This window comes from Dryobates pubescens, chromosome 4, assembly GCF_014839835.1.
Source record: "Dryobates pubescens isolate bDryPub1 chromosome 4, bDryPub1.pri, whole genome shotgun sequence".
NCBI lineage: Eukaryota > Metazoa > Chordata > Aves > Piciformes > Picidae > Dryobates > Dryobates pubescens.
In genome coordinates this window covers 32487658-32500085 of record NC_071615.1, presented here as the reverse complement: position 1 = coordinate 32500085, position 12428 = coordinate 32487658, and the positions used below count along the sequence as shown (strand labels likewise).

General features: G+C 50.4%; 2 protein-coding genes across 2 annotated transcripts in view; one reads left to right on the top strand and one right to left on the bottom strand.

Annotated features, from left to right (window-relative positions):
- Window positions 1-5898, top strand: part of ADAM22 (ADAM metallopeptidase domain 22) — an 83957-nt gene extending 78059 nt beyond the window's left edge. Inside the window, exons 32-33 of the mRNA XM_054161040.1 lie at window positions 1581-1704; window positions 2916-5898. Of these exons, the coding sequence (XP_054017015.1) occupies window positions 1581-1704; window positions 2916-2936 (145 nt within the window). The 3' untranslated portion in view covers window positions 2937-5898. The remainder of the gene's footprint in view (window positions 1-1580; window positions 1705-2915) is intronic.
- Window positions 5899-6960: 1062 nt separating this feature from the next.
- SRI (sorcin) lies at window positions 6961-11898 on the bottom strand. The gene is made up of 8 exons (XM_054161383.1): window positions 11826-11898; window positions 11058-11141; window positions 10366-10435; window positions 9739-9782; window positions 9241-9388; window positions 8535-8648; window positions 7616-7674; window positions 6961-7222 (listed from the first exon to the last, which is right to left on the bottom strand). The coding sequence occupies exons 1-8, from the start codon at window positions 11874-11876 to the stop codon at window positions 7196-7198; spliced, it is 597 nt and encodes a 198-aa protein (XP_054017358.1). The 5' UTR covers window positions 11877-11898; the 3' UTR covers window positions 6961-7195.
- Window positions 11899-12428: the final 530 nt, after the last annotated feature.

Sequence of the window (12428 nt, the reverse complement as noted above, 5' to 3'; positions counted from 1 at the left end):
TTAATTTTATCAGTTTGAGTCATTAATTATATTATGCTGGAAATTTCTTAATTGATTTATTAATTTTATCAGTTTGAGTCATTAATTATATTATGCTGGACATTTCTTAAGGGATTTATTAATTTTATCAGTTTAATTAACTCAGTTATTCTGGAAATGTCTTATTTGAGTCATTATATTATTCTGGGAAATTCTTAATTGATTTATTAATTTGATCAGTTTAATGGAGTCATTAATTATATTATGCTGGACATTTCTTAAAGGATTTATTAATTTTATCAGTTTAATTAACTCAGTTATTCTGGAAATGTCTTATTTGAGTCATTATATTATTCTGGGAATTTCTTGATTGATTTATTAATTTTATCAGTTTAATTAACTCATTATTCTGGAAATGTTTGAGTCATTCATTATATTATTCTGGAAATTTCTTCATTGATTTATTAATTTTATCAGTTTAATTAACTCATTAATTATTCTGGAAATGTCTTATTTGAGTCATTCATTATATTATCCTGGAAATTTCTTAATTGGTTTATTAATTTTATCAGTTTAATTGAGTCATTCATTATATTATTCTGGAATTTTCGTAATTGCTTTATTTTATCAGTTTAATTCACTTATTAATTATTCTAGAAATGTTTGAGTCATTCATTATATTCTGGAAATTTCTTCATTGATTTATTAATTTTATCAGTTTAATTCACTCATTAATTAGTCTGGAAATGTCTTAATGGATTTATTAATTTTATCAGTTTAATTCACTCATTAATTATTCTGGCAATTTCTTAATGGATTTATTAATTTTATCAGTTTAATTCACTCATTAATTAGTCTGAAAATTTCTTAATGGCTTTATTAATTTTATCAGTTTAATTCACTCATTAATTAGTCTGAAAATTTCTTAATGGATTTATTAATTTTATCAGTTTAATTGAGTCATTCATTATATTAGTCTGGAAATGTCTTAATTGATTTATTAATTTTATCAGTTTAATTCACTCATTAATTAGTCTGGAAATGTCTTACTCAAGTCATTCATTATATTATTTTGGACATTTCTTAATTGATTCATTCATTTTATCACTTATTCTGGAAATGACTTATTTGAGTCACTATATTATTCTGGAAATGTCTTAATTGATTCATTCATTGTGTCACTTATTCAGGAAACTTATTAATTCATTAATTTTATTAGTTATTGAGCACGTTTCCTCATTAATTCATTTTAATTTGGGGGACATTTCCTCATTAACTTACTAATTTTATTCATTCCTTGGGACATTTCCTCATCCATTTTATTAATTGTTGGGGAAATGCCTTCCATTGTTCAGGAAATTGTATTCCATGCATCGGAAAATGGTTAATTGTTCAGGAAATTGGCTCATGAACCCATTAGATTGATTGATCAGTTTAGGAAATGGGTTAGTTGTTAATGAAAGTATTGATCGGCCCATTTCACTGCCCTGGTGCTGAGCCAGGCGCTGGGCTCTGAACCAGGCTGCAGAGCAGTGGCAGTTGCTGAGGCAGTGCTGGGGCCTGCAGCCACCACCTTGATTTTGTGTCTTTCACCACCTCAGGACCCTTTCTCCTGCCAAGTCTCCATCTTCATCCACGGGCTCCATCGCTTCTAGCAGGAAGTATCCTTACCCCATGCCACCGCTGCCCGATGAGGAGAAGAAAGCCAACAGACAAAGTGCCAGGGTAGGTGGCCCTCTTCTCCCCTCCCTTCATCACTGACCTGACCTCATCTTCCGGTGGTTTCCCAAAATGCAGCATGGCAGGTCCAGGACTGGGTGAGAGCACTGGTGGCACACCTGGAGTGCTGGCTGGGTTCAGTTTTGGGGCCCTCACTCCAAGGCCATTGAGGGGCTGGAGCAGCTCCAGAGAAGGGCAAGGAAGCTGGGGAAGGGTCTGGAGAACAGGGCTGGGGAGGAGCAGCTGAGGGACCTGGGGGTGCTTACTGTGGAGAAGAGGAAGCTGAGGGAAGACCTCATTGCTCTCTACAGCTCCCTGAAAGGAGGCTGAAGCCAGGTGGGGCTTGGACTCTTCTGTTTAGTCTCAGGTGAGAGAACAGGAAGAAATGCCCTGAAATTGTGCCAGGGGAGGTTCAGGTTGGAGATGAGGAAAAATTTCTTTTCTGCAAGAGTGGTCAGGGATTGGCACAGGCTGCCCAGGGAGGTGGTGGAGTCCTCATCCCTGGAGGTGTTTCCCAGAGGCAGAGATGTGGTGCTGAGGGCCATCGTTTAGCCCCAGCCTTGGCAGAGTTAGAGAATAGTTGGGCTGGGTGATCTGAAAGGGCTTTGCCAACCAAAGCCATTCCATGATTCTGTGTTCCTGACACAGACAAGATTCCTGTAACTGCTCTCTCTCCTGTTGGTGACAAAAAGAGAAGTCTGCTGAAGAAAGGCTGAGAGCCCTGGGGCTGTTGAGCCTGGAGAAGAGCAGCCCCAGAGGGAATCTGATCACTGTCTGTAAATATCTGAGGGGTGGGGGGCAAGAAGAAGGGGCAGTGGTGTCCTGTGATAGGGCAAGGAACAAGGGGCACAAACTGGAAACCAGGAGATTCCACCTCAACATCAGGAGAAACTTCTTTGGTGTGAGGGTGCTGGAGAACTGGAGCGGGCTGCCCAGAGAGGTGGTGGTGTCTCCATCTCTGGAGACTTTCAAGCCCCATCTGGATGTGTTCCTGTGTGACCTGTCCTGGGTGACCGTGCTGTGGCAGGGGGGTTGGACTGGATGATCTCCAGAGGTCCCTTCCAACCCCACCATTCTATGATTCTGAGGGGAGACACCCACCAGAGGCTGGGAAGGGACCAAGAGCACAGCCTTGGTGACCCAAGTGACATAGAGGCAGGTCGCCAGAGCTTGTCTCTTGGTGCTGAAGGTGTGTTTGTGTTTCTTCTCCCCACCAGCTATGGGAGACATCCATTTAGCTGCACTGTGCTCCTGGGGTGACATCAGGACTGTTCCTTGGGACTCAGTGGGACCTCGGAGCTGCTGAGTCGCTGCACATCCATCTGCTCTTCAGACAGTTCAACAGACCAGCAGACATGCCTGTGATCACTGGGAGAGCCTCTTCTTGCCTGGAGGAAGACAAACCATGGGCCCTGGGCTTGTTTTTTATCTTAGCTGATGAGTTTGTGGAGTTGATGCAGACCCAGACTCCTAACCCCAGCAGGGGATCAGGAGCCAGGCTGAGCCGAGGCCGTGCCGCATGATGTCCTCACCCAGAGCCCCAGCTGCAGCCCATCTGCCAGGCCCCTCCAGCAGGGCTGGTTTGCTGCAGAACTGAGTTGGACCAGAGTGGACCCTGTGGGGAGGCAGCTCTGGAGAGCCCAGCTGTAAACTCGTTCGCTGTGCATGAACCTTCTCTTCTTCGCTTTCCACCTCCAAGGGGTACCCGCCCAAGCCGTAGTAGAAACAAGCATGCAGGAGTAAGAAACGTAGGAGTTCTTCTGGGGCAGGCTTCCAAGCTCTGAGAGGCAACACAAAAGCCCCAAAACCAAGGGTTTGCTCTCTTTTGTTTTTTACCTGACGTGTTTCTAACCTCAGTAAGCAGCCTGGAGATGTCCAAACGTGGGGTCCTGGCAAACCCAGCCCTGCTGCAGCAGTGGACTTTGCCAGATGCCTACAGAAATTGTTGTGACTGATGTCATCACACTCCAGGTGTTCCGGTATCACGAGCAGACCTCTTTGGAGATACAGCAGGTGCAGCACTGTAAAGTTGTGTCCCTCAGAAAGTGGTGCCTGACCCAAGTTTTTCCTTTCTTCTCAGTAACTTACAGCCTTGACTGACATCAGCACGCTCCAGATGTTCTCATATCATGAGCAGACCTCTTTGGAGATACAGAAGGTGCAGCACTGTAAAGTTGTGTCCCTCAGAAAGTGGTGCCTGACCCAAGTTTTTCCTTTCTTCTCAGTAACTTACAGCCTTGACTGACATCAGCACGCTCCAGATGTTCTCATATCATGAGCAGACCTCTTTGGAGATACAGAAGGTGCAGCACTGTAAAGTTGTGTCCCTCAGAAAGTGGTGTCTGACCCAAATTTTCCCTCCCTTCCCAGTGTCCTACAGTCATGACCGATGTCATCACACTCCAGATGTTCTGCTGTCGTGGGCAGGTGTCTTTGGAAATACAGAAGGTGCAGCACTGTAAAGCTGTGTCCCTCAGAAAGTGGTGTCTGACCCAAACCTTTCCTTCCTTCCCAGCATCTCAGTCTTGGCAATCTCAGTTGGCTTCTAGGACCATAGGAAGCAGGAGAGCAGCACATTGTCTCAAATCATCATCAGAGGGAGCAGCCAGATTGTGTTTCTCAGTGAGGTGCCCACTGTGACCTCTCAGAGTTGCCACCAAGAGTGATCCAGCAGTCTTTAAACAAGGTACACCCTGGGAATGCTTCCGAGTCATCAGTCCAGCAGGTGGTGGTGGTGTGAATTCCTCCTGGTGAGAGCTGCTAGGTTTTGATGGAGCATTTCAGATGGCAAGGAGGAGCTGAGTAGAAGTGTAACCACTTCACTGTGCTAGGTGACACCAGTGCTGGGCAGGTGGCCAGCTTCATTGCTGTCTTTTCATGGCACCACCTTCACCATGCTCTAGAATGATGTGCTTGTGTTACGAATGGGTGCACTGCCACAGCCTGAAGCCCCTGGAGCCTCTTCAGCTCTTTTGGGGAAGCAATTCTTGCCCATGAGGGTGGGGAGACACTGGAACAGGTTGCCCAGGGAGGTTGTGGAGGCGCCAAGCCTAGAGGTGTGCAAGGCCTTGAGCAAGCTGGGCTGGTGGGAGGTGTCCTTGCCTATGGCAGGGATTGGAGCTGGATGATCTTTAAGGTCCCTACCAACCAAATCTATTCTATGTCTAAACTGAGCACAAGATTTTTAGCTTAAAACCACCAGGGTAGGGGGCAACAAACCTTTTGCCATGGAGATAGTAACACCTGGAAGTGTTCAAAGCAGGGTTGGATGAGGCCTCGAGCAAGCTGGGCTGGTGGCAGGGGGATGGAACTGGATGCTCTTGAAGGTCCCTTCCAACCAACCCACTCTATGACTATGACTGAGATGCCAACTCTTGGTGTCTCACTGGCTGGTTGACTGTCTCCCACCTGAGCCTTCTGAAGGTTGGTGTAACACAAGTGCTTTTGGCTGGGCCATTTTTGGTCAGTGAGAACCTGGACCATATTAAAGCAGTTTATAACCCTACAGCTTTCCAACTTGGACTCATTCTTAGCTTCAAGGTGGCACCACTGTAGAATAAACCACCTGATAGGGGGTGGTGCAGCTGGACACCTTGCCCAACAGCACTGTCATCAAGTAGATGTCATGGTGCCAGGAGCACCTACCATGGATCTGGACCCTCTACCTCTTTTATGTCATTTCCTTTCCTAAGTGACCCTTTCTGATGAGGTTGTATGTTGGAACATGACAAAATGTTTGCCTTCAGGTGGTTTTCCTTCACAGCCAACAGTTCTGGTAAATCTTCTGAAGCAAGTCAAACCTGATTGAGGGCAGGTAGGTGTCCACAGAGCTTCTGGAGCAGGCCACTCACTTGGAATGGCTTTGAGCACTCCTGCTGTACTGACAGCTGAGGGGTGACCTGCTGGAGTGCAGCTCCATGGAGAAGGATCTGGGAGTGCTGGGGGATAAGAAGTTCCCCAGGAGCCAGCAATGTGCCTTCATGGCCAAGAAGGCCAGAGGTGTGCTGGGGTGCATGAAGAAGAGTGTGGCCAGCAGGGCAAGGGAGGTTCTGCTCTCCCTCTGCTATCCCCTGGTGAATCCACATCTGGAGTGTTGTGTCTAGTTCTGGGCTCTCCAGTTCAAGGACAGGGAACTGCTAGAGAGAGTGCCACAGAGGCTATGAAGATGCTGAGGGGCCTGGAGCATCTCTGTGAGGAGCAAAGGCTGGAGGTCTCTTCCAACCTGGTTGTTTCTGTGAAGAAGGCCAACAGTGTGCTGGGGTGCATGAAGAAGAGTGTGGCCAGCAGGGCAAGGGAGGGTTTCCTGCCCCTCTGTTCTGCCTTGGTGAGGCCACAACTGGAATACCGCGTCCAGTTCTGGGCTCTCCAGTTCAAGAGAGAGACAGGGAACTGCTGGAGAGAGTCCTGTGCAGGGACACAAAGATGCTGAGGGGCCTGGAGCATCTCTGTGAGGAGCAAAGGCTGAGAGCCCTGCAGCTGTTGAGCCTGGGACAGGGCAGCCCCAGAGGGGATCTGATCAAAGCTCAGCAAGAGCTAAAGGGTGAGGGGCAGGAGAATGGGGCTGGGCTCTTGTCAGTGGTGCCCAGTGACAGGACAAGGGGCAGTGGGCACAAATTGGAACCCAGGAGGTTTCACTTGAACTTAAGGAGAAACTTCTTTGGTGTAAGGATGCTGGAGCCCTGGAGCAGGCTTCCAACCCCCACTGTGATCCTGGGCAAGCTGCTGTGAGTGCCCCTGCTGGAGCAGGGGGGTTGGACTGGATGATTTCCAGAGGCCCTTCCAAACCACACCATGCTGGGATTCTGTACCTTTGGCAAAGATTTCTTTCTCTCATTCCTCTTACCAAGCACATTGTGAGGTTATTGCCCTCCTTTTTAAAGACCTTGAGCATTCTGGTCTCCTCTGAAGGCATTTCTTGGCCCACAGTGGAGCTACAACCCACTACTCATATGGCTTCCACAGCATGGAGTCTTAGATTGGGTTGGAAGGGACCTTCAAGATCAGCCCATTCCAACCCCCTGCTATGGGCAGGGACACCTCCCACTAGTCCCTGAGCCTTCTGAGCCCCAGTTCCTGCTCAAGGCCCTTCCACTACCAGTTGAAGAGCGAGAAGCAAAAGGATGAACTTGAAGGGCTTTGCCAACCAAATGATTGTGAGTTTCTGATTCCATCTAGGGCAGAAAAAGGTCAAGTGCACTCCAGGAGCTGCTGGAGTGAATCTGAGGGAAAAACCCAGGAGAGGAAGAAGAAAACCTTGAGTTATGCAAAGTGAATTCAGTTTCTAGAAATAAACCCATCTTTAATGGAGGCAGGGTGGAAGGGGAAGCCAGGAGCACACCAAAGCTTACAGTCATTGTGGAAACTCAACATCTGCAGTGTGCAAAGCGAGACCATCAGAGGACAGCCAGTCTGGAGGGACACAGGCACTGCAAGGCTTGGCAAAGCACAACACAGGCTGGAATGTTCATCCTGGTCAGCCATGGCTTGCTGCCCTGCTTCAGATGCTCATAACACACTGGATGAACTGGAGAAAGAAAAAACACTCCTTAGAGGGATGGTAGAGATCAACTTCTCACCTCTTCCTGGAGGTGTTCAAGGCCAGGTTGGATGAGGCCTTGAGCAAGCTGGGCTGGTGGGAGGTGTCCCTGCCCCTGGCAGAGGGTTGGAACTGGATAACCCTGAAAGTCCCTTCCAACCCAACCCCTTCCATCTTTGAGGTCCCTTCCCACCCAGCCCATTCTAGGATTCTCTGTGAAAACCTCTTGAGCCAATACTCAACACCCCTAGATGTCTCAGTTGGCACCACAGGCCTGAGAAGAGGCAGGGACTCAAAGCCCTGCTGTTTGTCTCCAGTTTTTTAAAGCTTTTCTTTAGTCCTACTCTGCAATTTGAGCTGATTCCTTAGGAGTTCACTTACATCATCATACTGGAAGTTCACAAAACCCTGCTGAGAGGCATCCCTTCTTCTGAAGCATTCTGCATAAACAGATGAAGAAAAGAAAGCAGGTGAGAAGAATTCATCATTTTGGGGGGTAAAATGCAGAGTACTGCCACAAAATCCCCAGAGGATGTGAAGAGAACTCAGGAAGACTTATTCCCAGGCTCATTGCACACTCTTCACATCCACACTTGGCATGGACAACAACTTTGCTAGTCTCTGGAATGATGCCTGCTGCAGTTTTCAGTCAGTTTTTCAATGGGGGTGTCAAAAATTCAGGATTGGTTCACATCTGCCTGGATCTCTATCAAAAGGAGCCCATCTAGTGGTGGTAAAAGTTCAGCCTGAACTGGAGACAGGTGAAAAATCATCTTGCCAATGAAAAATGTGTGGCGAGCAATACAGCAATGAGCTCTGCAACCCCCAAACATGAGGATATGGAACTGTTAGATCTGGGCCAGAGCAGGCCACCAAGATGATCAGAGGGCTGAGAGCTGGGGCTATGCAGCCTGGAGAAGAAAAGGCTCTAGGGAGACCTTAGAGCAACCTTTCAGTACCTGAAGGGGCTCCAGGAGAGCTGGGAAGGGACTTTTGACAAAGGCCTGGGGTGACAGGATGAGGGGTCATGGCTTCAGACTGGAAGGAGCTGGATTGAGAGGAGCCATGAGGAAGCAATTCTTGCCCAGAAGGGTGGTGAGGCACTGGGACAGGTTGCCCAGAGAAGCTGTGGAGGCTCCCAGCCTGGAGGTCTTCAAGGCCAGGCTGGATGAGGCCTTGAGCAAGCTGGGCTGGTGGGAGGTGTCCCTGCCCATGACAGGGGGTTAGGGCTGGATGATCTTGAAGGTCCCTTCCAACCCAACCCAGTCTATGGTTCCATGAGGGCTAGAAGCCAACATACCTGTGAGAGCTCTGAGCTTCACACAGCAGGCAATGTAGTCATCAAAAGTGATCTTGCCATGGGTGCTGAACCTCCTCGTGATGGCCGTCACTGCCTGTGGGCTCAGCCGGAACCCTGAGGGGACATCAAAAGCTGCCTTTTAAAAAGGTGAGGGCACAGAATCCAACCCATCTGTAACTGGAAGCATCAGGAGCCAGATACTGCAGGATGGTGACTGGTCCTGGGGCATGCTGTAGGTCAGCAGCAGAAGCAAGAACACTTCACACAGAACAGGAGGGATTGGAGGGGACTTGTGGAGATCATCCAGTCCAAGCCCCCCACCAAGGCAGGGTCACCCAGGGCAGGTCACTCAGGAACACATCCACATGGGTCTGGAATGACTCCAGAGACACAGACTCCCACCACCTGCTCCAGGGCTCCAGCACCCTTGAATTACAGAAGTTCCTCCTCATGTTCAGATGAACTTCTGATGTTCCAGTCTGTGCCCCTCACCCCTTGTCCTGTCCCTGGGCACCAGTAAACAAAGCCTGCTCCCATCCTCCTGACACCCACCCTTGCAGTATTGATCAGCATTGATGAGATCCCCCCTCAGACTGCTCCAATTCTCTCAGCCTGTCCCCATCACAGAGATGTCCCAGGCTCCTAGCAGCTTTGCAGCCCTTGTTGCACCTTCTCCAGGCAGTGCCTGTCCTCCTTCCCCACTCACCCATGTTCACCAAGGCTTTCTCCAGCTCCTGACGATCCACAGAGCCGCTTCCATCGCTGTCAAAGCTCATGAAGTGCTGCTTCCAGCCATTGACCACAGCCCACAGCTCCTTGAACTCGTTAAACCCCAGTGTCCCAGACATGTCCCTCTGATTTCAAAGCTAAGGAAAGGAGTTCTTGAGATAAACAAAATTAAAAGCCCTCTCTTCAATAAGGCTTAGTGGCCATGGTGGTGTTGGGTTGAAGGGTGAACTTGGTGACCTTGAAGGTCTTTTGTGGCCCAAACAATTCCATTATTCTATGAAAATTTGCATTTTTCACCATCTGTAGGTCAAAACTCTTCTTGAGGGTCAATGAGCTAGTGGGAGCTGTCCCTGCCCATGGCAGGGGGTCAGAACTGGGTGATCCTGAAGGTCCCTTCCACCTCAAATCATTCAGTGGATCTCTGAATCTTTGCTTATGCCAGCTCCAAATACTTCCCTTTCATGGTAAAGGATACATCCAGCATGGAGATCATGAGTCTGCAGGTCTCCAAGTTGAAAGCTGTTGAAATCAGACAACAAAGGAAACTCAGTGATGCAGGTGTGTGTCATCTAAACACAGCATTTTTAACTGCTTGTTCTTCTATCCTGATCAAACCTGAGTGTGTCAAACAGCAGAGAACAGCTTCCACTGCATGCAGCCCATGCCTCCTACTAGACCAGGCTGCTCAAGGCCTTGTCCAGCCTGGTCTTGAGTACCTGAAGGGAGGGGGACAGAGGAGCCTGCCACAGAATCTTTTGGCCAGTATCAAAGCTCCAGTCAAAGAACAGAGGGACCATTTGAAGAACTGGTTGACCACTGCACAGCAAACTTCTCCAGCTCCTCAGCTGGGCAGAAGGGAACTAAGGGACCTTCTGAAGAACTAGTTGGCCATTACAAGCCAAACTTCTCCATCTCTGCTGGGCAGAGGACAGCTAAGGAGGTTGGGCAGAGCATTTCTGTGTGCACAGGAGAGGGTTTGGGTCTCAGAGCAGCCCATGTGGAAAGCAAGCCTCTTCCCCATGCAAACACAAACTGCAGAAGGCACCCCAAGGCCTGGTGAGCTCTAGGGTGGGGTGGGGTTGGGTTGAAATCATGCACTTACGTTTATATGCTCCTGCAATGCCTGACTGGGTGAGACATCTCTGCAGCTCATCAGCATCTATTTGTCCATCCTTTGGAGAACAGAAGATGTATCAGCTCTTGCCTTCATCCCCTCTCCCAGGCTGGTTATTCCCAGACCCAGGCCCTCCTCACCCTTCCAACTCTGCTCCATGACACAAATTACAGTCCAGATCACAGAATCCTAGAATGGGCTGGGTTGGGAGGGACCTTCATGATCATCCAGTTCTAACACCCTGCCATGGGCAGGGTCACCTCCCACTAGCTCAGGTTTATCAAGGCCTCATCCAACCTGGCTTTGAGCACTGCCAGGCTTGGAGCCTCCACAGCTTCTCTGGGCAACCTGTTCCAGTGCACCATCCTGATAAGGAAGAATTACTTCCTCATGTCTCATCTCAATCCAGCTTCTTCCAGTTTGAAGCCACCACCCCTCAACAGGTCACTCCCATGATCCTTTTAAAGACCTGGAAGTATTGAGAGCCAGGTTGGCCGGAACCTTGAGCAGGCTGGCCTAATGGGAGGCCCTTCCAACCCAACCCAGTCCTTGCTTCTCTGTGTATAGATTTGCTGCACCACAAACAAGAGGCCTTCCTCTTTCCAAAAGCTAATTTAGAAATGATTCCCCAGGAAACAAACAAAGGAAAACCCAAGCAAAAATCCAGGAAGTTCTTTTACCTGCCCTGCTACAGCAGCAAAATACCCATACAAAGGATCCTGAGCTTGGCCAGGGAATGCTGGTCCTCCTGGAGCTCCTCCATACTTGGGAAAGAAGAAGAAAATGAAAGCAAGAATAAAATTAAACATTCTAGAAGGGCTCAGGTTGGAAGGCACCTCAGAGCTCATCTCCTCACCTCCCCACCATGGGCAGGGACACCCCTCAGCTAGACTCAGCTGCTCAAAGCTTCATCCAGCCTGGCCTTCAACACCCCCAGGGAGGAGGCAGCCACAGCCTCCCTGGGCAGCCTATTCCAGAGTCTCACCACCCTCATACTGAAGAGCTTCTCTCTCAGATCCAGTCTAACCCTGCTCTGCCTCAGCTTCAAACCATTCCCCCTTAACACCCTTGGGAAAAGTCTCTCTGCAGCCTTCCTGTAGGATCCCTTCAGGTCCTGGCAGGCAGCTCTAAGGGCCCCCTGGTGTCTTTTCTTCTCCAGGCTGAACAACCCCAGCTCCCTCAGCCTGTCCTCACAGCAGAGGTGCTCCAGCCCTTGGGTCATCTTTGTGGCCTCCTCTGGACTCGCTCCAGCAGCTCTGTGTCCTCCTCAAGCTGGGGACACCAGAAGTGGAGGCAGGATTGGAGGTGGGGTCTCAGCAGAGCAGAGTCCAGGGGCAGAATCCCCTCTGCTGTCCTGCACTCCGGGCTGCCAGAGGGCACCGCTGGCTCCCGGGCAGCTGCTGAGCAACCGCCCCGCCGTGCCCGTGCCCGCCGCCAGCCCCGCTTACCCCGCCCTGGTAGAAACCGCCGCCAGGCGCTGGCTGCCCGGGAAACGCCATCTTCCACTAGCCCCGGTCCCTGCCCCTGCCGGCACGGCCTCGCCCGGCCTCAACCACCCCACCAGGAAGGGGGGAGCGGGCCGGGTCCGTGGGCTGCGGGGAGAGCCGGAGCTGGGAGCCGCGGCAGCGGTGCGCGGCCAGCGGCCGCCGTTCCTCGGCGGTGCGGCCGGGCGGAGCGGGGCGCTGCCGCCGGCAGCCGCGGGGCGCTCACCCCCACGGCGGTGGTACCGGCCCGGCGGAGGCTTGTCCTCGCCGCAGCGATCGGGCGGAGCCGCGCCGCCTCGGGGCCCGCCCCGGGTGCGCCGCTTCTTCCTGCCCTGCGGCGGGCGCCGAGTGCCTGCGCGCCGGGCTGGGTGCTCTGCGCAGCGTCTGGCCCGACCCCTCTGCTAAAGCAGGGCGCCCGGGATCATAGGATGTTAGGGACCTTCAAAGATCATCGAGTCCAACCTCCCTGGCAGGGCAGGACCATAGAATCTAGCACAGGTCACACAGGAACACATCCAGATGGGGCTGCGAAGTCTCTAGAGGAGACTGCACAACCTCTCTGGGCAG